The sequence below is a fragment of the Trichosurus vulpecula genome, chromosome 3, assembly GCF_011100635.1.
Source record: "Trichosurus vulpecula isolate mTriVul1 chromosome 3, mTriVul1.pri, whole genome shotgun sequence".
NCBI lineage: Eukaryota > Metazoa > Chordata > Mammalia > Diprotodontia > Phalangeridae > Trichosurus > Trichosurus vulpecula.
In genome coordinates, this window is record NC_050575.1 from 248,125,220 (window position 1) to 248,150,403 (window position 25,184).

The 25,184-nt window shown below is 38.1% G+C and overlaps 1 protein-coding gene across 2 annotated transcripts in view; it reads left to right on the top strand.

Annotated features, from left to right (window-relative positions):
* The first annotated feature begins 8,538 nt into the window (after nucleotides 1-8,538).
* Nucleotides 8,539-25,184, top strand: part of FBXO25 (F-box protein 25) — a 114,728-nt gene continuing 98,082 nt past the window's right edge. Inside the window, exons 1-2 of one of the 2 annotated variants that reach the window (XM_036752632.1) lie at nucleotides 8,539-8,676; nucleotides 19,695-19,835. In XM_036752632.1, coding sequence (XP_036608527.1) covers nucleotides 19,702-19,835 — 134 coding nt within the window. In that variant the 5' untranslated portion in view covers nucleotides 8,539-8,676; nucleotides 19,695-19,701. The remainder of the gene's footprint in view (nucleotides 8,677-19,694; nucleotides 19,836-25,184) is intronic. The other variant, XM_036752631.1, reaches the window with a different exon arrangement.

Here is a 25,184-nt window from a genome sequence, read left to right on the forward strand (position 1 = left end):
ATGGAATTAATAAATAAAATTGAGTGTTGGTTTTATGGGAAAAAATAAAGTAGATAAACCATTGGTTAAGTTGATTTTAAAAAAGAGAGAAGAAAATCAAATCACCAATATTAAAAATTAAAAGGGTGAATATACCACTAACAAAGATGAAATTAAAACAATTATATGGAGTTATTTTGCCCAATTATATTCCAGGAAATTTAACAATTTAAGTGAAATGGAAGAATATATTGCCTAAATTAGCAGAAGAGAAAATAAAATATCTAAATAGACTTATTTTAGAAAAAGAAATTGAAAAGGCCATAAATGATCTTCCTAAGGGAAAAGAAAACACCAGTACTAGATGGATTTACAAGTGAATCCTATCAAACATTTAGAGATCAATTAATTTCTACATTAAATAAATTACTTGGAATAGGCAAAGAAGGGATCCTATTAAACCCCTTTTATGAAACAAATATACTTATACTTAAACCAGGAATAGAAAAAAAAACAAAGAAAATTATAGACCAGTTTTATTAATGAATGTGTATGCAAAAATCCTAAGTAAAATACTAGCTAAAAGATAACAACAATGTATTTATTATAAAGGTTATGCATTATGACCAAGTGGGACTTATAACCAAGAATGTAGAGATGATTTCACATAAGAAAATCTATGAACATAATTGATTATATCAATAATAAAAGTTTTAAAAATATGATTATTTCAATAGATGTAAAAAGAGCTTTTGATAAAGTACAACAATCATTTCTATAAAAAAAACACTTGAAAGTATAGGTATAAATGGATTTTTCCTTAAATTGATAAAAAGTATTTACCTAAAACCATCAGCAAACATTATTTCTAATGGGAATAAGCTAGAAGTTATCCCAGAAAGATCCAGTGTGAAACAAGCTATAAAGCTTTTCCCCCTTAACTCTCTTCTTTCTAATTCTAACTGAAGTTTTTTTGATGATGCAAAATTTTACATAATCAAAATTGTTCCTTTTTTATTTTATGGTCACTTCCACTTCTTATTTAGTTAAGAATCCTCCCTTGCCAGCCTTTGTTGTGAAAGGTATCATTTTACCTTTTTTCCAAAATTTTTTAAAAATGATTTGACCTTTTGGATCATGGATCCATTTGGAACTCATTGTGGCATATGAAGTGAGATGTTTATCTAGGACTACTTTTTGCCAGACTACTTTCCAGTTTTCTTAGTAGTTTTTGCTATCTAGGGAGTCTCTAAGAAGTACTCTATGCTGCTCTGTTCAATTGCTTTTAGGTCTCTTTTTTTCCTAATCAGTTCTATTCATTGATTTTTCTATTTCTTAAATCAGTGGTTTGATAGTACTTATATTTTAGTCAGTATTTATCTTAAAATAACCAGTAAATTTTTAAATAACTTTGATGATGCCTGCTGAATAGGATGGTATAGCATACATAGCATATTATATTATACTATGCTATAGTACAGTAAAGCATAGCATACCAATGTTGGGTCACTTTCACTCTGACTTTTTGTCTTTACAATTATCTTGTAATTCTTATCCTTTTGTCCTTCCAGATGAATTTGGTTATCATATTGTCTAGTTCTATATAGTAGTACTTAATAGTTTGATTGGTATGGAATTAAATCTATAATTAGTTGAAGGAGTATTATCATTTTTTATTATATGGGTACTGCCCAACCATCAACACTTAAAATCTCTCCAATTATCTGTCTTCCTTTATTTCTGTAAAAAATTTCATAGCTGTGATCATAAAAGTTCTAAATGTGACTTGATAGTTTAGGTCTCAGATATTTTGTGTGCATTTTACCACTTTTGAATAAAAATTTTTTTTCTACCTCTTACTATTGGAATTTGTTTTCAATAGTTAGAAATGCCGATAATTCCTCTGGATTTATTTTGATACTTTACTGACATTATTTCAAAATAATTTTGTTTGAAATTCTATGTTTCTCTAAGTATACCATTATATCATCTGAATATAGTGATAATTTTGTTATTTTCTTTGCCTATGTTTATTTTATGAATTTTCACACATTTTTTCACACCTCGAGATCATGTTGCAAGAGTTAACTGGTTGAAGGAACTAGGGATATCCTGAAGACATGGTATGGAGCAGTGAGGTCAAACTCAAAGAGAAACAGATAGCTGCAAGCCACATGTTGACTTAGAAAACCACAAATTAACATCATCTATATTGTCTTATATTTTTATTTATTTTGTCAAATATTTCCCATTTTAATCTGATTCTTGCCCCACTCAGGAATTTTGCAGGCAGAGTTTGATACCTCTAGACTGTGGGGGACAACATTCTCTAAGTATTCAAAGGGCTTCATGTGGAAAAGGGGTTACACTTGTTCTTTTTGTCTCTAGGAATAAGAACAATGGGAATTAGTTGCAGAGAGGCAGATTTTGTCTGGGTATAAAGTCATAGGATCATAGATTTAGAACTGGAGGGGAACATAGAGGCCATCAAGTCCAACTCCCTTGTTTTACAGATGAAAAAAATGAGACGTGGAAAGGTTAAGTAACTCACCCACGGCCACATTGATAATAAGTAGCCCAGGTGGGATTCAAACCAGACTTCTAACTCCAAATCCTGTACTCTTTCCACAGAGGCATACTTTCCCCTGGTAAAAAAAAAATACAATTAGAGCTGTCCAAAAGTGGTATGTATTTCCTTCCTCCTCAACCCTTTTCCCCTTATTTTTTTTAGTCTGGACCTGTGATTTCATTGGTGTAGGGAGGACCTGATGAGGAAACTTTCTCTGTAATTGTTCTGTAATTGATGCAGTCTTAGACTTGCCTGGGGCACTGAGGTGATAAGTGACTTGCCCATAGTCACACAACCGGTCCATATGAGCAGCAGGACTTGAACCTAGTTCTTTCTGACCCTAAGGCCAGATATCTACTATGCCATGGTGTCTTTTACTGGAGATACTTTAGGAGAATTCTTTCTTAGACTCAGGTTGGATTGTGTGACTTCAGAAGTCCCATGGAATTCTGAGATTCTGTGACTGTGATTTTGTGAACTTGCAAACAACTTTCTTGGACTTTTTATTCAGACAATGAGTAGGCACTAAGCTGCGATAGCACCTTGGGGGCAAATATAGACCAGTATCTACCTCAAGGTTATGGGAATATGGAAGATGTGGGAAACAAGAGCCTCTGCAATGACCAGGAAGATAGGAGAGCCTCCACTGTGGCAGAAAAGACAGACAAATACAAGTATCTGCCTGGTAAGCATACTATGATTATATGGCACGCATTGCAATAGGGGCAGAGTAGAGATAGGAAGTTTAACTAGCATAAATCAGTTATCACAAGGAGATGTAGAAGAAAGCACACATGATGATGAAATCACAGATCCTTGGAAGCATTGAAGTTATTCAGGTGAAGACTAATTTGAGAAGTCAGTATGTAACTGGATAAAGAATTGACTGGAGCTCTACTCTTCAGTGTGTTTTTGCCATTGTGGGTGAATGAAAGCAGGACCTTCAGAAATAACAGCATCATATGATAGACAGGTACCCAGTGGGCGACTTTTTAAAATTTTGTATTTTTCCTCAACTACATTAAAAACCATTTTTAACATTCTTTTTCTTTTTAAAAAAAATTCTCTCCCTCCCTCTCTCTCCTCATTGATTAAGGTAAGCAATTTGATATAGGTTATACATGTGTAGTCATGCAAAACACATTTCCATGTTAGTCGTGTCATGAAGGAAACCAAGAAAAGTAAACAAAGTAAAAGAAAGTATGCTTTGATCTGCATTTGGAATCTATCAGTTATTTCTCTGGAGATGGATAGTATTTTTCATCATAAGTCCTTCAGAATTGTCTTGGATCATTGTGTTAGCTAAGTCATTTATAGTTCATCATCATATAATATTTCTGTTACCATATATAATGTTCTCCTGGTTCTGCTCATTTTACTTTGCATCAGTTCATATAAGTCTTTCCAGGTTTTTCTGAGAGCATTTCCTTTTTAAAAAATTCATATATATAATATATATATATATTTATCTTTTTTCCCCAATTATATGTTAAAATAATTTTTAACATTTTTTTAAGTTTTGAATTCCAAATTCTATCTCTCCTTCGCTCCCCTCCCCGCTCCCTGAGATGATAAGCAATTAGATATGGGTTATACATATGCAATCATGTAAAACATTTCCATACTAGTCATTTTGTAAAAGAAGACTTGAATAAAAGAAAAAGAATGAAAGAAAGTGAAATATAGCACGCTTCAGTCTGTATTCAAATAGTATCATTTCTTTCTTTAGAGGTGGATAGTATGCTTTATCACTGGTCTTTTGAGATTGTCTTGGATCACTGTATTGCTGAAAATAGCTGTCATTCGCAATTCTTCATCATGCAATATTGCTGTTACTGTGTACAATATCCTGGTTCTGTTCACTTACCTTTGCATTACTTCATGTAAGTCTTTCTAGGTTTTTCTAAAAGCATCCTGCTTGTCATTTCTTACCTGTTCATCATTTCTTATAGCACAATACTATTCCATCACAATCATACACAACAACTTGTTCAGCTATTCCCCAGTTGATGGACATCCCCACCATTTCCAATTCTTTGCCACCACTAAAAGAATTGCCATAAATATTTTTGTACACACAGGGCCTTTTTTTTTTTATCTCTTTGGGATATAGAGCTGGTAGTGCTATTGCTTAGTCAAAGGATATACGTGCTTTTTTATAGCCCTTTGTACATAGTTCCAAATTGCTCTACGGAATGGTTGAATCTGTATACAACTTCACCAAAGATGCATTAGTGTCTCACATCCTCTCCAACTTTTGTCATTTTCCTTTTCCCAGCGGGAGACTGTTACCAGGAACATGAATAATAACTAATGGTGTGTGGATATATAGAAAGAGCAGTGAATAAAGGCCTAGGGTCAAGTTCTGGCACTTCCCTTCATTGACTCTTTGGCTTATAAAATGAAGGAATTGTGTATTATTAGGGAGGCATTGTGGTACTATGGAAAGAGCATTGGATTTGACATCAAAGGACCTATGTTTGAATGTTAGTTTTGCAACTTTGTCCATTGACATAAAATACCTCAAATATATTTGCAGCGGCATCATTTCTCCCTTCCTCTTCTTCCTACTGAGCCATTTTTTTTCTGCAAATGTCCTTCCATTTGCCTTCAGCTTTAATAAAATGATATTAATAGATAGCACTTGTATATTGCAGAGGTTTACAGAGTCCTTCAAAACTTCCTTGTTTGATGTTTTTAAATGCATAAAAATAAATATACAGGATTATAAAGAAAATCAATTGTTACTACAGTTATAAAAATACTCCATGTTAAGAAACCCAATAGATTAACCCCTTCATTTTTACAATAGTGCCCCTATTTTATAGTTAAGAAAACTTAGATTCCAACGGGGAAGTACCTTGTCCAAGGTCACATAGTTTATATCTGAGCCTAAGGTGGAATTCAGGTTTCCCAGCGTTAGTTCAAGTTTTCCCTCCAGTTCCTACACTGCCTCTAATTTCCTCTGAAAGGAGGAAGGGGAGTGTGCTTTAATGGAACTTCAACAGTTTTTTCTCAATCCTCATTCTCCTTGACCTCTTTGTAGTTTTTGACACTGTTGATTACCCTTTTCTCTTTGACACCTTATTTTCTCTAGGTTTTTGAGGAACCACTCTCTCCCATTCTTCTGTATATTTGACCACTCCTTCTCAGTCTCCTTTGCTGGATCGTCTTTCAATTCATGCTAAGTGTAGGTGTTCCATGTGGTGCTGCCCTGGACCATCTTTTCATCTCCCTCTATATTATTTCACTTAGTGATCTCAACTGATCCTATGGATTCAATTAGAATCTCTATGCAAATGATTCTCATATCTACCTATCCTGTTGTAACCTCTCTGCTAATGTCCAATCTCGCCATCTCCAACTGCCTTTCACACATCTTGAACTAGATATCTAATAGACATCTTAAATTCAAACATGTCCAAAACTAATCTCATACCCTCTCCCTTTCCTAACTTCTCTGTTACTATTGAGTGTGAGCCAATACCTCAGTCTCTTAAACCAGGTATCATCCATAATTCTTCATTTTATTTCACTACCATATTCAATCTATTGCCAAGGCCTGTAGATTTCCGCTTTGCAATATCTCTGGAATATATTCCTGTAAACTGAGGCAGATGCTTTCTTGAGGGAATTTAGCTCTCTTTCCCCCAAAGGGGAAGACACCTGGAGAACCCAAAGGCCAGTTCTAGAGATTTGAAACCCCCTTTGCCCTAAAGAGAAGAAAACCAGAGGAAGATGATGCCTGTGAAATTAAGGGTTTTTATTAAGCAGGGAAGAAAAAAAATATGCACATGGTAGGGTTAGGGTTAGAGGCAGATACATTTAACAGAACATCAGGTAATGGATGGGAAAAGTTTATATACCTTTTAAACAAAGGAAGGTGAGGAATTTGGAGGGAAAGTGGGCTTAGAAAGGAATGAGTCAGTGAGCCCTATCCCCCAGGGAAGGGGGAGTAAGGAATTCCAGGTGTCAGAGCTATGGCCTTTTGATACACAAATCAGAAGGCATCCTTGGTGATAAGTGGCCTATAGTTCAAGGCTTGATGAGACGTCTCCAAAAATAGGATATTTCGAAAGCCTCCTAATCAAAGTTAGGGTCTCTGAGATAAGGTTGTCACCAAAAACCACAAAACAGGATATGTCCATAGTCTTATAACCTGCAGTTAGGAAGGTCTTTGGAGATAGGGATGTTTCTTGAAGGTCCATTAACCACCAAATGGCTCAGGATTTGCTTCAAAGCTGGTGGTATAGGCTTTATTGGCTTCAGAGCTGCTGATTTTCTGCATGTCTAGCTGTGTTTAATCTTGGTCACCACAAAGGATTATTGGTATGTCTAGCCAATACAGCCAGTCCTCATACAGTTCTTATGATTATTTGGATAATTGGGGTGGGGGGGGGGAGGCTCAAGTAAATCAAGGTATCCATTTTCACATTCTCTTCTCTCTTCTGACACTGCCATCACCCTCCCCTCACATCTCACAACCGAACTATTGCAATAGCCTGCTGGTGGGTGTGCTTGACTCAAGTCTTTCTTCACTCAGATTTGTGACAGTTAAAAAGAGACATAATTTCCGGGTAATAAATCATTGCATTAATCATGCAATAATTAATAAAAGGGCTCACATGATACTCTCAAATGCCAAAGACCACCTCATGAAACCCACCCAATGTTTATAGGCTGTAGGAAGAATGGGTGTTCCTGAGAGTGACAATCAACTCTGATTGGTTAACAAGTAACAAAAGAAAATGAATATGATAATGAAAGTTGGACCCATTCTAATGAGGGGCTGGGGGATGTGACTTTGGTCAAGTCATTTACTTCCAAACATACCCCCAGCCTTGGGCAATCTAATCAAAGAATTTATTCGTACTCAAACCTGAGTAGAGCACAATGGGCTTCCCCACCTGGATGGGATCTGAACAAAACTTTGTTTGGCATTCAAAACGTTTCATAACCTAGCCCCCTTTTACCTGTTTAGTCTTCTAATACCTTACTCCGGGCTTCATACAATGATGCTGGCCTCCTGGATGTTTCTTGAACAAGACCCTTTATCTCTTGGCTCTGGTCATTTCCTTTGGCTGTCCCCTATGCCTGGAATGCTCTTCCTCTTCATCTCTATCTAATACCTTTCCTGGCTTCCTTTAAGTCCCAAATAAAATCTCATAGTCTCCTGGAAGCCTTTCCTCTTAATTCTAATGCCTTCCTTCTTTTAATTATTTCTTATTTATCCTATATGTAGCTTGTTTGTACATATTTGTTTGTTCGGCTCCCATTTGATGGTGAACTTCTTGAGGGCAGGGACTGTCTTTTGCCTCTTTTTTTTACCCATAGCCAAGCACATAATACAGTGTCTCACATTGACTGAACAAGGGCTGGATGTAGGGTTAGAGAACCTGAGTTCAAATCCAGATGCTGATATTTTTTAGCTTTGTGACTCTGGGCAAGTGCTTTCCTATATGAGTTTCAATTTCTTCCTCTGTAAAAATGAAGGGGTTAGCCTACTGGGTTCTTAACCTGGAGACTGACATTTCTGACAACTATCTTGGTAATTAATTATTTCAATATAATTGAATTCCCTTGTTGTCATGCATATTTTATCTCAAGTAATTAAGAACATTATTCTGATGAAGGATCCATAAGCTTCACTAGGTTACCAAAGGAATCCATGACACAAAAATACTTAAGAACCTCGGGCCTATATAATCTCTAAAGTCCTGTTTAGCCCTGACAGCCTAAGACTAATGTGAAGTACCTTGAACTCTATGGCTCCGCCCATCCCGTCTTAGCCCCGCCCACTCTCGTCTCAGTCCTCTGAGCAGAGCTTTTCACTACTCCAGGTCTACAGAATTTTAAGTGGGTGGGGCGAGAGAGGGGTGGAGCAGAAGCTTGGAGGCCCCTAAGGAGCGTGCGCAAACTGTGGAACAGAAGGGCATCGCGGACTCTACTGCCCAGGGTAGCAACATAGACACGCGGAGACCGCACCAGCCAATCAGCTCGCGGGAAGGGGGTGGGGCCTCCCCCCTTTGGCGTTCGGAGAAGAACATTTGGTGACTTCCGGCAATAACCAAGCGCTGCTCTCCTGGGCTGCAGAGCGAAGCACTTCACGGGATCGGGGTAGGAGCCAGGTAAGTGGGAGGACACCCCAGGACAGGCTCCCCTCTGCCCTCGGGCCTCCCCCGACTCCTTCAAGGCCCGCTCTCCCTCCTGCCATGTCCCCCTCGCCCCCCGCCCCCACCTCTGTGATCCTTCCGTCTCCCCCAGCCGGGCTCTCCATCTCCCCGTCTCCTCCTTTTGTGCTCCCCCGCTCCCTTTCCCGTGTTCTCCTTCCTCGCTGTCCCACCCGCCCCTTCATTTGATTCTTTTGCACTCCTACCCCTGCTCCTTGCTTCCCCTCCTCCGCAATCCCCTTCCCATCCTTTTCTGTGTCTGCTTCCATCTTCCCTTCCCTATCCCTTCCCTTCCTGCTCTCATTGGTGCCTATCCCCCCACTGCTTCTGCTAACCTCCCTTCCCCTGCATCCATTTCCCATCCTCCGTCCTTTCTTTGTCTCCCCTTCTCCTTTTCCTTCCTCCTCTCCTGGGCTTATTTAACACATCTTTTCCCTGTCATTTGTGCTCCTTGGCCTCCTCCTCCTCCATCCTGTGCTCACCCCTCTCCTGGCCGCCTCTCCTTGTTTTACCCTTCCTCTTGTCCTCGTTTGGCCTGCCTTAGCTGTCTACCTTACACCTTTACTGCTGTCTTCTTTGTTGCTTCTTCTCCGTAGCATCCTTCAAGTGCCAGCTAAAAATCCCACTTTTGCAATAACCCTTTTCCGTGTTGGTAATGCTAATAATCTGCCCTCAGAGATTATTTCTAGTTTATCCCGTATACATTTGTTTGAATGTAGTGTTTGCATGTTGTCTCCCGCGTTGGATTATAAGCATCTTGAGGGCAGGGACTGGATTTTGCCTTTCTCTGTATCCCAGTGCTTAGCACAGTGCCTTGTACATTGTAGGTGTTTAAATGCTTCTTGTCTTGATTGGACTCTCCGCTTTCGTGTATTCCCTCAACTCCTTATTAAATGGAATCTTATAACTTGGGTAACCTTTTTTCCTTATCCTTGATGATTGTCTTCTTCCTACTGTTACACTGTAATTCCAAACACCTTTCTCCATCAGATGCAGCCTCTTTTCTCCATCCTATTAAAACGCAATCACGAGTCACACAAAGATGTTGAATCTACATAAGATCGTAAAAAAGTGTCTGATCAGTCTTCTTTACACTATACCATGCTTCTCCCATTTGTAAAGACTACCAACCAACATGAGGCTTTCTTCCTGGCCAAAACACCTTGTCCTTCCTCCCTTTTTGAGTAGTTCTAAAACAAACCCTAAACAAACAAAAAAAAAAACCCGTTCATCTCCAGACATCATATTTATATTTATTTTCCTTTGGATTCTCTCTATTTTCAAGCAGTATCACTGATCATTTCCTCTGTTTTCTTTAACTTTATTCTTAACACTCTGCCCTAGATTCAATACTAAAAAAAAAAAAAATTATTCATTCTCTATTTCTTTCCTTAATAATACTCAGCCTTGATGTAAACAATCTGGGAATAGATGATCCTAAATTATTTGTATTAATTTATAGAAGAAAGAATTTGAGTGGGTATCTGTGATGAAGAAATATCCTATGTGATATGGATTCAGCCTTTTAGGAATGAGGCATGGTGTGACCTTGGACAAATCGCTTAACCTCCCTGGGCCCCAGTTTCCTCATCTGACAAAGGAGAGAGTTGAACTACATGGCTTCTGATGTTCTTTCCATCTCTAGATCTATGATCCTATGTTCCATTCAATCTCATTAGAAGACTATGAAGACTGTACCTTTGAAATATATAGTGAGAAATAATAAACACTCAAACATATATCCTTCAGTCTTGGAGATCCATTAACTATCCATAAAAACAACCTTGCCATTATAATCAGTTGTTAATGTTGTTTGTTATGCTGTTAAACTTAAACTATTTATAGCTCATACCTTGCACTTAGAGTTTTTATTATCTTGAAGACCAATTTAATAACTAGCTTAATGATTTTCAAAGAGTGTTTTAGTTGCTTACCTTCCACCTAACTGAGAAAGAGATGGCAAGACATTATAAAGGGTTCAGAAAGCTTTTTTTTTTGAGGATTAAAGTTACATTTTGTTTGAATCATGTTTTCTTTATCTTACTGTAAAAGACATTTCAATGTCAGCTTAATGTAGCTGAATCAGTAGACGGATTTAAATCCTGCCTCCAGTACTTTAAAATTGTGTAACTTTGAGGAAGTCACTTTCAGACTTACTTTTACTTTTTCTCATCTGTAAAATGAAAATAACAATATTTGTGCTATTGGATTGTTTTGAGGAAAGTGCTTTGTAAACCTTCAAGTATTACATAAATGCCAGTTATTATTTGTATTGTTTATAACTTTAGATCTTAAAGTAACATAGTACCATGATAATGTGGATTTTAAATTCTATTATGATTCTAATTGATTTGAAGAAAGCAAGTGAGAAGGAACATGGCTGTCCTATGATTGAAGGATCAGCTGTTTCTTTGCTACTCTTGCTTCTGAAATGGACAGGTTTTTCTACCTATACTAGAGCTCATCACTTTTACTTAGTACAATACCAGCTGTGGTTTTCCTCCTAGTGATATGAAAGCTCATCTCCACATTTAACCTGACATCATTTGTGATGAAATATGCAGTAGCCTCATTACAAGTAACTGTACAAGCTATTACATGAAAAGGCAGCTAGATAATTTACCCAGCAACTAGATACTTAAACATATAATATTCTCCAGCTATGATTTCTACATCTGCCACACCAAAGTTTGTCCAGTTGCCTCAAAGGGTGTTGTGAGACAAAATTGATTTTAATTCAATACATTTTCAGGTGCCAGGTAATGAAATTCTCATATTCTCAATTCTAAAAAAGGTTTTTAATCATTATGCCATAGTGCTTTGCCCATGGTAGGCACTTTATAAATATTTGTTATATTGGATTGTGAATATTCCAGTTTTGTTCCTAATACTTAGGCAGTTGAGCACAATGTCAGATCAATACCTTTTTCTCTTGAAGGAGCCAGCTTTTTAGTTAAGGGCTTAAAGTAAAATGAGGTTTTTATTCATGTATTATTTTTCCCTTAAGTCTGTCTCTTCTCCTAACTTTCTTCTTTCTTCCAGTCACCCAAAACTTTAGAATAATCATTCACTCTTTATTTTCTATTACTTTTGACATCCAAGTGTGTGTTCTTCTGCTGCCTCACCTCAGCCCTCTGTGTGCCAGGGGGCCCAGCAGATTGGATTCTTTGGGAAGCCCTTCCCAACCTTCTTGCTAATACTTCCTTCCCCTTTCTCTTTATTATTGAGATGCTTAGGCTGCTCACTCACCCCATCCTCATCCCTACCAGAAAGAACTCAGAGTCTAATCTACTGTGACCTTTGGACCCATTCTTCCCGTTCTACTAGTTGTGGACAGGGCCCTACCCTCACCACATGGGCATGTCGTAATTTCTCATACTAATTGAGCAGGAAGTCACCAACTCACAATGAACTCGTGGACCTTACTCTCTACCTACCTTTCCATTTTGCCCTAAAGTGCATCAGGTCTTTACATTTGTACTGCATTTGAACTCTCATATATTGTCTCCTTCAGTTAGGGTATGAATTCCTTTAGAGCAGGAGACAAATTTGAGGAAGGGGCCAGTCATAAAACTCATTGCCTCAAATGTCAATATAAATAAATATCCCATTGTCATAGGCAAAGAGGCAGATGTGCCCTCATAAGTATCATGGATTTGATGGGATGAAAATGTGACTAGACAATGACACTGCACAGGTATACTAAAAGATACAGGATAGGTAAAAGGTGGTGGGGGCATTGTTCATTAAGAAAGTATACTCCATGTGAGGAAATCCAGGACCCAGGGGAAGAGATGAATGACAGAGACGATTTGGGTCAAGGTCTATGTTTCAGAGAAACAGAAGTAATTTTGTCTTTGCAATATAATATATACTGATGGAATCCTACTAGAGCTGCCCTGAGCCCCGATGTTCTAACTTCCTTATGGGTCCCACTGAACAGCAGGAATATCCTGATTTGACCACGCAGTCCAACTTTAACCACATCACAGGCCCCTAAACTCTAAACCACTGCCCCCAGACTTAATATAGCCTCTGCTTCTAGCTAGCCATTGCCCCCAGACTCAATCCCCTAGCCAGCCCCTGCCCCCAGATCCAGTTCACGTATTTCCCACAGAAACAGGTATGTCCATGCACTCGACCTCAACCACATCACAAGACCACAATAGTTGCCCAATCAGAAGGCAGTACCACCAGGATGTAGAGCAGGATGCTTGACCACCAAACCATAGAATAGGCCCACGCTAAGATAACGCCTGCATAGTGATAGTAGAAAACTAACCTAGAGTGAACTCATGATATAGAGAAGCTTATGATAGTATCATTATTATACATACATACCCCGCCATGGGTTTTTCTGTATGCATTATGGGTAACCACATTCACAGTTCCACTAAGGCTAGGACCCCTCCCCTATACCTAATCCTTTAACAAACCCCTCCTGCCTTTTTAATATTAACCATATTCCTATACTTTATGTAAATTTTGATTGTGTAATCGGCATCATATTCTCTATAAAATTGTCTGTTTTGCCTTACTGAAGTTGCTAATTCCTCAAAGGAACTTAACTACTCAACTGAGTGCGAAACCTCAGAACCATAATAAATCTTTCTAACTGGCTTGGAGTTGGCCTGAGTCTTTGAAATTCTTTAGAGACATCCCACCGCAAGTCAATCTGACCGCCATCACATACTACCTAGATAGAGAGGAAATATGTGTATCAGATTTATGTTATGTGACCTCAATTAGGCCCTCATTGCTACTAGGCAGTCCTTCTATTCCTCCCTAAACAACTCAGTCTCACACTCATCTAAACTAAACCTTTTTGTTCCTCCTCAAACCTTCTATGACTTCCCCTTCCCCTTCACCTCTCAGTTGAGAATCTTGCCTCATACTTTACTGAAAAAAATTGAGGCCATTTACTCCTTTTTTCACCTCTTCATCTCACATCCCTTAGATGCCTCCTGCTATTATCTCTTCCTTCACCCGGTCTTGCATGAAGTGGCCCTCCATGGTAAGCTCTCCATACACAAGTGATTTCATTCCATCCCAACCCTTCCAGTAGATTGGCTCCTCTATTATCTGGACTCTCACTTATCTTCTATCCCTCCCTTTCTGCTGACTGTTTCCCTACTGCCTACAAACATGCCCATGTCTCCCCCTGCTAACTATTATGCCATATCTGTTCTGCCTCTTTTAACTCAACTCCTTAAAAAGACTGTCTACAATAGGTGCCTCCACTTCCTCTCCTTCTACTCTCTTCTTAACTCTACAGTCAAGTTTCCAGACTCCTCATTCAATTGAAACAGCCCTCCAAAGTTACTAGTGTTCTCTTAATTGCCAAATCCAATGGCGTTGTCTCAGTTCTCATCCTCCTTGACATCTAGCCATTGACACAGTTGATCATTCTCATTTCCTTGATACTCTCTTTTTTGGGCTTTGAGGAGACTACTGTCTCCTGGTTCTCCTCCAACTTACCTGACTGATTCTTCTCTGTCCCCTTTTCTGGTCTTCATCCAGGTCATGCCCACTAACTTCAAGTATCCCACAGGCATCTGTCCTGGGCTGCTTCTTTTCTTCCTCTATACTTGGTGATCACATCAGCTCTCCTGAATTCAACTATCTCTGTCCTGATGATTCTTAAATCTACTTATCCATCCTTAACATCTTTGCTGACTTTCAGTCTTGCATCTCCAAATGCCTATTAGACATCTTGAACTAGATATCATGTGGACATCATAAACTCAGCATGTCTGAAACTTTACCACTGAAACACTCCCCACTTCCAAACTTCACTATTGCTCTCAAGAGTACCATCATCCTAGTTACCCAGACTGTCATCTTTGACTCCTCACTTTCTTACCTCCCATATCCAATCTGTTGCTAAGCCCTGTTGATTTTACCTTTGCAACATTTCTCAAATACTTCCTCTTCTCTCCTTTGATACCATCACAACCCTAGTGCAGGCCCTCATTAGGTTATGCCCAGACAGTTGCAATAGTCTCCTGGTTGGTTGCCTGCCTCAGTTCTTTCCCCACTCCAGTCAGTCCTCCATTCAGCCACCAGAATGATCTTCCTAAAGCGCAGATCCAACAGTGTCACCCCTCCATTCAGTAAACTACAGTGGCTCCCTGTTTCCTCCAGGATCTAGTACAAAATCTCTTTGCACTCAGAGTTCTTCATATCTAGCCCCCACCTAACTTTCCAATCTCCTTATGCCTTAGTGCGCTGCACCACCTCCAATTCCCCCCCTCCCCACATACCCACCGGCCTCCTTGCTATTCTTCCAAAAAAAATTTACATTTCTTAGTTGCAGGCATTTTTTCTAAATGTGCCCCATTCCTGAATAGTCTCCCTCTTCTTCCCTGCCTTGTGGCTCCTCTGGATTCCTTTAAATCCCTCGGTCTGCAGAAAGTCTTTCTTAATGCCTCATAGTTTTAGAGCCTTCCCTCAATTTATTATTTCCTATTTATTCTGTATATAGCTTGTTTCTATATAATTGTTTGCATATTGTTTCCCCTAATAGATTACGAGCTTCTTGAGGGCAGGGACTGTCTTTTGCCTTTCTTTGAGTCCCCAGTGGTAGCACAATATCTGATACGTAGTAGTCACTTAATAAATGCTTATGGACCGACTGACTAAATGAAGAGTTTTGGAAATATCACAATCCTCGTACAAAGGCAAGCTCTAATAGCGATGGGAGTCTTCACCTATCCAAACATTCTGCCAGAACTGTCTCTTATAAAAGCAGAGCCTTAGTGATGATTTCATCCTTCAAAAGGTGGAGGAACCAAGAAGAGGAAATTCTCTTCTGAATCTCATTCTCATTAACCTGAAGGTTGCTGGGATAGAAAAATCAGAGTCCTAAGCCTAAAGTGAGCATTTCCTCACATTTTTTGATAGTGAAAGAGAGATAGAGAAGGAAGAGAAATCTGGGCATTTTCTGACATGCATTATAATTTTTGAGAAAGAAAATTTCCAGGGGTTCATAAGAAAGAAAGGTAGGGTTCTATGGAATAAAAGACCTATTCTGAAGACCCAGAGAAAAACAATTACAACAAAGTGTAAAAGTGAGATTTATCTGAAGAGGCCAATGTGGATTCACAAGGAACTTACTAAAAAAAAAGGCGGATTTTAAAAAGAAAGGTACAGAATAGAGAAGGTACAAGGTCAAATACCAGAGGATAATAACAGTGATAATAGCTAACATTTATATAGCATGAATGGAAATTCCTTGCCCAAGGTCACATAGCTAGTAAGGGTCTGAGGCCAAATTTGAACCCTGATTTTTCTGACTCCAGGCTCAGCACTCTATCCACTGGGCTACCTGTCAATATAAAAGCATGGCATAACCGTGTAAAAATAGTGCCAGAAGTGCTGTAGTTTAGAATGAGTCATGTCTGGTGATGGAAATGAAGGACAACAAAATGTTTTGGTTGGGTTTTTGGCTTCTGGGGTTTTTTGGGGGTTGGGGAGGAGGTTGTTACTGTTATTTTAAAACTATGTCAGAGGGAAAAGAGGCTCAAGAGTGATAACTGAAAAGAAAAAGGTGCCTATTTCTTTGGTTCTTTAAGTAGAATGACCTTTGCACTGTAATTGGCATGATAAAAGTGACTAACAGGGAGCTGATACCCAAGATATGGAAGAAGATAATAAGAGAACACATAGTGATCTTTGATGAATTAAAGTCACTTGGTGAAATAAATGGCAGATGTGATTTCTGAGCCACTGTCAGGGATACTTGAAAGATCTTGGAAGATGAAAGGAGTACTGTAAGGTTGGAGAAAAAGCAAATGTTTTCCTGGTTTCCAAAAATGTAAAGGGAGTAGTAGAGCTTGATTTGGATCCCTGCAAACACTCTGGAGTAGATTATTGAATGGATGGTTGGCAAACATCTAGAAAGGGAAGTGGTGATTACAGAGATTCAGCATGGCTTCATTAAGAATAGAGCATGCCAAGCTAATTATATTACCTCTTTGGGCAAGATTACCAAACTGGGAGGTATGGGTAGTGTATGGGCATAGTTTACCTAGATTTTAGCATAGCTTTTGATAAAATATCTCATGCTATTCTTGTGGAGAATTTGGAGAGAGGAGGGTTAGGGGATAACCTAATCTAGTGGATTCAGAGCTGGCTAGATGGCTAAATTAATAGGATAGTTTTGTTAACGATTCAGATTCAGTGTCAAAGTGGCAGGTCTCTGGTGGAATACCCCCAGGAATTCTGCTCTCAGCTCTGCGCTGTTTAACATTTTTGTCATTGAATTGGACAAAGGTATAGATCATATGCTCACCAGTTTTGCAAATGACACAAAGTTCTGATATTCAGGTAGCTAAAACTACCAGTTAATAGAATCAGAATCCAAAAAAGACAGCACTAAGTTCAGTCTAGTAAAATGAAACTCAATAAGGATAAATATAAGGATTTATACTGGGGTACCAAAAAGCCAACTTTGTACAAGATGGGAGAAGTATGGTTAGCTTTTGTTCTACAACCAGCTAAAGATTTTAATGGACCACAAGCTCAATATGAGTCAGCAAATATAGCAGCTCCCCAAGAGCTAACTCAGTCTTGGACTAGATTAAGAAAGACATAGCTTCCAGAATTAGGGAGGTGATAGTCTTACTCTACTCTGCCCTCTTCAGACTTCTTCTGAAGTACTATGGTCAGTTCTAGGTTCCATAATTTAAGAAGGATGTTGCTGAACCACTGAGTGCCCAGAGGAAGGTATTCAGGATAATTATAGACCTAGAGTCACTGTCATATGAGGATCATTTGAAGGAAATAGAAATGTTTTGTCTGGAGAAGAGAAGACTCAAGGAGGTCATGAGATCTGTCTTCAGGATATCAGGGATTGTCATGTGGAAGAACAGTTAAGATTTGTTCTATTTGACTGAGAGGGCAAGAACCAGGGGTGATGGGTGGAAGTTGAAAAGAGGCAAATTTCAGCTGGATGTAAACACCTTCCTAACAATTAAAGCTAGAATAGATTGCCTGGATAGGTGATGGATTTACCTTCCTTATTGGTTTTCAAGCACAAGTAAAGTAACCCATTTGTTGAAATGTTATAGTGGAGTTTGCTTTCTTATGTGGATTGGATGAGATGGTCACTGAGGTCCCTTCCAATTCTCAAATTCTGGTCTATGCAGATATTTTCCTCTCTTATACTTTGAGTTGTTGAAACTTAACAAGCATTAAGAAAAGAACTCAAAGTCTCTACCTTCAGAGACTTGACTTTATAATGGGTGTGGGAGGTGGAAGAAGATGAGTTGGTGTGCTGATAAATGTTAACAACCCTATGGGGGAAAATGCATGACACTTGTAAATTTAATCTGAATTATTAATACTTTCTTAAGTTTAGACAACAAATGATAACAGATAGTGACAATAAAAACAATAATGAACAGTAATGTAAACAGCAACAATAAATTAAGCCCTGATTTGCACTATTTGATGATTTCCAAGGTGTAAATACTCAATAAAAATTTAACAATCAATAGACTCTTGTGACCTCTTTGAGCTGTACTCTATAAAATACATACAGCACACATAGGGTAGGTAAAAGCCAACCCAAGAGAAGGTTTTTTTTATTTGTCTTATGTATTTAATATTTTTAGTTTTCAACATTGATTTCCACAAGATTTTGATTTACAAATTTTCTCCCCATTTCTACCCTCCCCCCCGCAACCCAAGATGGCATGTATTCTGATTGCCCCTTTCCCCAGTCTGCCCTCCCTTCTATCACCCCGCTTCCCCCCCTTATGTCTTTTCCCCTTACTTTCTTGTAGGGCAGGATAGATTTCCATACCCCATTGCCTGTATACTTTATTTTCCAGTTGCATGTAAAAACGATTTTTTTAAACATTTGTTTTTAGAACTTTGAGTTCCAAATTCCCTCCCTTCTTCCCTCCCCACCCACCCTCCTTAAGGAGGAGGAGGTTTTAGCAGTTGAAGGGCATGCTTGTGAAAAATTTTAAACCCCAAAGAGAGTTTATATTTGATTCAAGAGGTAATAGGGAGCCCCTGAATTCTATTGAGTAGAGTAATAGTCTGGTCAGACTTGCACTTTAGCAGCTGTGTGGAGGAGGTATTGGAGTGGTAAGAGACTTTAAGGAAGGAAATCAGTTAGAAGGCTGTTAAAATATGGAATTATGCCCAAAGAGTTATAAAACTGTATAACCTTTGACCTGATGACACCACTATTAGGTCCGTTTCCCTGATCAGGGAAAGAGGAAAAGAACTATATGTTCTAAAATATTTATAGCAACCCTGTTGTGATGGCAAAGAACTGGAAGTTGAGGGGATCCCCATCAATTTGGGGAATGACTGAACAAGTTGTGGTATATGATTGTTGTGGAATACTACTGTGCTGTAAGAAATGACGAGCTGGTTGATTTTAGAAGAACATGGGAAGATGCACATGAAATAATGAAGAGGGAAATGAGCAGAACCATGAGAACATTGTATATAGTACAGCAATATTGTTCAAAGAATAATTGTAAACAACCAAGTTATTCTGAGTATTATAAATACTCAAATCAACTACAGTGGACCTATGAAGGAAGATGCTATCCACCTCCAGAGAAAGAGCTGATAAATAGATGTATGCATGGTATGGTTTTACATATATTTATAAATATTACATACATTTATAAATATAAATATATATACAATTTACATATGTATAAATTTATAAATGTCAAATGGTGGCCTTCTCTAGTTCAGGGTGGGGAGGGAGACAGTTTGGAACTTAAATTGCAACAAAATAAAAAATAAAAATAAAAACATGAAAAAAGGGGGAAAAAAGAAGGCTACTGAAGCAGTACAAGGAGAGAGCTAAGCTAACATCATTCTACCAGCTCTGGTTTCTAGTGCTCATAATATGTTATAGAAAAAGGGTTAATGTAACTGTTGTAAATGTGAAGAGATTTTTAAAATTCTAAGTATTTTATTATATAAATGAAACATTTTTATAGGAAAAATATGCCATTTTTGGGTCAAGACTGGAGATCTCCTGGATGGAGTTGGATTAAAACAGAAGATGGCTGGAAAAGATGTGAATCCTGCAGTCAGGAACTTGAAAGAGAGAACAATCAATGTAACATCAATCATGGCATGTAAGTTAGAGCTTTTTACTTATTTATACTTTAACATAATATATTTTAATTTTAATGGCAGATGCATGAAATATGCATTTTGACTTTGTTAAAACATCTTTCTGATGAAGATACTCAGTGACTTTAAACGTGGGATTATACTTTGTACTATATAATTTACATTTTATAGGTTTCAAGGAGAATAAATTAATATGTATGTTGAACTTGCCATACAGTACTTCCTTGCTTTTTGAGATTAATCACATAAATATTGGTGTTCATTTATTTAAAAAGCAAATTATTGAAGTAAGGCTTTGGTGACTTTGTAGGGCCTGGGGTTTCATCAGAGTGGGTATTATACCCATCAATAAAGATTATAGCCACTCTTTTATGCCTTCTTATTCAATATAATTCCTATCCTTGTGGTTTTTTTTTTCATTAATTCTCCGTGAAAGATCTTCTCGAAGCGCTGGAGGACCAGTGTAGTACTCTGGCTGGCATTCTATCTCTCATTGTTGAAAAATGATTGTGCTGCTTACTTTTCTGGTTATCCATGTCCTAACTGTTGTTTTTCACGTTATGTCTCTTGTTCTGCTTTTTGGTAACACCTTGAAATCATAGTTATACCTCAAATCTGGATTACTTAAAATTCATTCTACTGAGATTCTGATTTCATGTTTCACAAGCATCTTGCATTCCCAGGGAGAATATTCATACAAGATAAGAGCTTTCTGTGGTGTTGGTGGTTTGAGGTGTTATTTTCCAAATGTTATTTGGCCTAATCTCTCCTCCTTTGGGGGCAGCTGGGTGACTCAGTGGATAGCGTTCCAGGCCTAGAGTCAGGAATACTCGTCTTCCTGATTTCAAATCCGGTCTCATTCACTTACTAGTTGCGTGACCCTGGGTAAGTCACTTAAGTCTTTTTGCCTCAGTTCCTCATCTGTAAAATGAGCTAGAGAAGGAAATGGCAAACCACTCCAGTATGTTTGTCATGAAAACCCCGAATGGAGTCACGAAGAGTCAGACACAACGGAAACAACTCAACAACAGCAACCCCTCCTTTAATTCTGCATTCAGCTTGATTTTTCCTTCTGTAGCTTCCATCCAGTACAAACAAAATGATGGAGTTCTCACTCCCCAGAGATGGTAAGAGCATTGAACACCTGGTCAGAAAGAGATTACAGGGGACTCCTGTGTGGGCGCTGGGCATAGGACTGGGCACCATTTGGCAACTCCATTACATATTCCCCACCCCCAGGTCATGATTACAGAGTGGAGAGGAGCACTTGTGGTCCCAAGGGAGCAGGGGCCTTAGTTCCAGGTTACAATTCCAGGGCAGAGAGGAGTGTTAGTGATTGCAGTTGCAAGAGAATTGTAGCCCTTCCTGGACAAGGACCGGAGAATAAACCAGTGACGACACCTCTCTACAGACCACACTACTTCAGAAGCATCAAAAACTTAAAGACTCCTGGAACTAGCTGGGAAAAACAGCAGCGTGAAAAAACCTGAAGAACAGCAAAGCTGAAGGTGAAGAGAGTTGTTTCAGTTGAGACATGATGTCTGAATCCAGAGTATTAGTGAGTGAAAAGTAAGTGGGAGGAAAGTAGAGGCAATCCAAGCATAAAGTGGTTTTTTTCTAGCAATTTGACCATGAAAAGGAATCACATAGAAATGCAAAACCAAATGCTATGAAATATATTCACGTATTTCTGTCTTTCTCTTCTGAAATGACACAATTAACTGACCATCAGAAGTCAATGGTTTTTATGACTTGCTTTTCTTTAAGTTAGTTGTTGCAATGGAAAGAGTGATGTCTGAGAGTCAGGAGATTGGGTTCAACTTGTAACTCTGGTATTTTTGTGACCTTGACCCATTTGGCCTTAATTGCATTATTGATAAAATAGAGAGATGATACTTCTGTTACCTATCACTCAAGGTTCTTGTAGGTAAAGGGCTTAGTGAACTATATAACACTATATAAGTAGAAGTTGGTATTATTATTACTGATCTTACACGCTGATCTTGTTTGGTGACTCATCAAGCCAATCCACATACTCCTGCCACTCATCAGCTTATAACTTTGGGCAAGTCTCTAAAGTTTTCTGAGCTCACTTTCCTTGTCTCCAAAAAATATCAGTCCATAGGGTTGGACTGGGTTATCTCTAACGTCTCTTTCAGTACTAAACTCTATGAAATATGAATGATGAGTATGTTGCATAATAAAAAGTCACATTTCTATACCATGTAAAAAGGAATCCAATATAATACTATGAGGTTGATATTATTAGTATTACATCTTCATTTTTTAGATAAAGAAACAGGCCAATTGAACCAGGCAATCAGTCAGTCATTCAGTAAACATTTATTAAGTGCCTTCTATGTACTAGGCTCTGTGCACTAGGGTTACAAAAAGATACCCTCAAGGAGCTTACAATCTAATGAAAAAAAAAAACAAGCAAGTGTGTGTATATGTGTGTGTGTGTGTGTGAATATATACACACATACATATAAATACACACATATACACACACATATATGCACACATGTAGTGTGTACATGTGTACGTGTGTAAAAGTAATCTACATATAGGATAAATGGAAGTAAATAAGAGAGGGAAGGCAGCTGAATTAAGAGGGATTTTAGTTGAGACTTGAAGGCAGGGAAGGCATTATGTAGAAATGAGCAGGGTAGAATTCCAGGCATTAGGGACAGCCAGAGAAAATGCCGAGAGCCAAGAACAGTGTCTTGTTCCTTTAACCAAAAGGCCAGTGTCACTGGATCAGAGAGCAGTAAGGTGAAAGAAGACTGTAAAGGTGAGAGGGAACTTGGTGGTGAAGGGCTTTGAATAGTAAACAGGATTTTTTTATTTGATCCCGGAGGATAGGAAGCTAGTGGAGTTTATTGAGTGTTGAGTATCACAGTCATACCTGCACTTTAGGAATTGAAGACTGAGTGGAAGCTGAATTGGAGTGGGAAAAGAGTTCAGTCAGTCAATCAAACATTTATTTAGCAAGAAAGAAACAAAAACAAAACAAAAAAAAGTGATGGATTAGCTTGAGAGGTTGCCTGTCTAGGTGCTTCTCATGGCACATTTGTGAAATTGAATTGAATTAGGCAGTTTGAATTTTTGATTCACCTTGTTTTTCCCCTCTTTGATTTGGACTCTGTACTAGACATTCTTCATGATGGTGATTAGCCTCCTACAAGTGTGTCTTCCTGTTTCATTCCTTGATTAATGTTAATAGCCAAAGTATGGTCAACCAATTTATCACTGTAGTTACCTTTTTTGTGTGTGATTTTAACATTCGCATGGGAGCTGTCTTGTTGGAAGGGTACCTTTAAAACAGCATTTAGCTCCATAATGATTCAAATATATACATTTTATAGTCAGATAACGAATTCAATGGAATGTTGTATTCTCTACAACTTTTTCATCAGCATTGTGATTGTGAAGATGTGGGATTCTACAGGATATTGAGAAAACCTGCCTCTTTCTCACAGCTTCAGCAGAGATATCCTCAGTGTATATATGCATTGATTACTGTCAGAAATATTTATAGAGTTGGTGAAGTAGGCATATAGCTCATTAATTATTTATTCTCTTATTATATTATGTTAATTGTACAATATTCTCTCAGTTGCCCTTTGTGATAAAAATGTCAGATGCTTTCTATGCCTTTTGAGTCTTTCCCCTGTTTTACAGACTGTGAGAACCTATCTCAGTACTAATTGGCCTCTAGTTCAGAAATCCTCTGTATACTTGTTCTAGTGCAGCTCCTTTCCACATCTTTGTTTTCTTCAGTGCCAACCCTCCTTCCTCATGTGGCACATTGGGATCTCCATGTTAGAACCCAGATGTGGTGTCTCCACTCTTCTCAGTGGTGAAAAGAATTTCTTATAAAAAATCCTTACAGACCTCCATTTTTCATGTTTGTTGTTCTTTTAGTTTTATCCTTAAATGCCCTCTTAATGACTTTGCTTATTAATTTTGTCCCTTACCAACCTTCTTTAAACTTGTCTTTCCCTCCATTGCTTCAAACATTTCAGTATCTCCTACATAAGATTTTTCAAATATGTTTGCCACCTTGTCTTTGTATTTGGCCTCAAATGCTCATGGACAAAATGACTTAGTTGTGTCTTATGCCAAAATTGTTGTAAACCCATTTTCCCACTTCACTTTCTTCTACTATTTTGTGAGACACGTAATTACAGTCCTTTATTTTTATTTTTCGACATTCACTTTTACAAGATTTTGAGTTACACATTTTTTTCTCCCTTCCTTCCTTCCTTCCTCCCCAAGACAGCATGCAATCTGATATAGGCTATACATGTACAATCATATCAAACGTATTTTCACATTAGTCACATTGTGAAAGAAGAATTAGAACAAAAGGGAAAAACCATGAGAAAGAAAATAAAAGAAAATAATGTGCTTCGATCTGTATTCAGACTCCATAGCTCTTTCTCTAGATGTGGATAGCATTTTCCATCATGAGTCTTCTGGAATTTTCTTGATCATTGTATTGCTGAGAAGAGCTAAGTCTATCAGAATTGGTCATTGAACATTGCTGCTGTTACTGTGTGCAGTGTTCTCCTGGTTCAGCCCTCTTCTTTCAAAAGCCAGTTCATGTAACTCTTTCCAGGTTTTCTGAAATCTGCTTGCTCATCAGCTCTTATTACACAATAGAATTCCATTACATTCATATACCATTACTTGTTCAACCATTCCCCAATTGATGGGCATCCCCTCAATTTCCAATTCTTTGCCACCATAAAAAGAGCTGCTATAAATATTTTTGTACATGTGGGTCCTTTTCCCTTTTTTATGATCTCTTTGGGATACAGATACAGGTTGGTATTACTAGTATTACATCTTCATTTTTTAGATAAAGAAACAGGCCAAGTGAACCAGGCAATCAGTCAGTCATTCATACAAACATTTATTAAGTGCCTTTTGTGTACCAGGCTCTGTATTAATTATGGTGTGCTAAGAATCATAGATCTTTTTATATTACGTATGAATATTAATTTGACTGTTGGTACTCTGCATATGAGATCCTTGGCCAATGAATGATCTAAGGAACTGAACCACGGCAATAACAGCATTCTTGCTATGAAGAAAGCCAGAAAATATAAAATTTCAATAAAGCTTTCTTGCTTTGAAGAACACAAGAAATATGAAGTTGCAATAAAATAGAAGAATAACTCAGTTTTATTTGAAGGCATTGGCTTCATCATCTTCCAAAAGGTGAATAAGAATGGCACATGTGGTCAACTTACCTCAACGTTCATGATTAGGATAACCCAAAAGACCACCATGAAGATAATTGCAGCTTATGCACTAACATCTGTTAGAAAGAATGAAGCAGA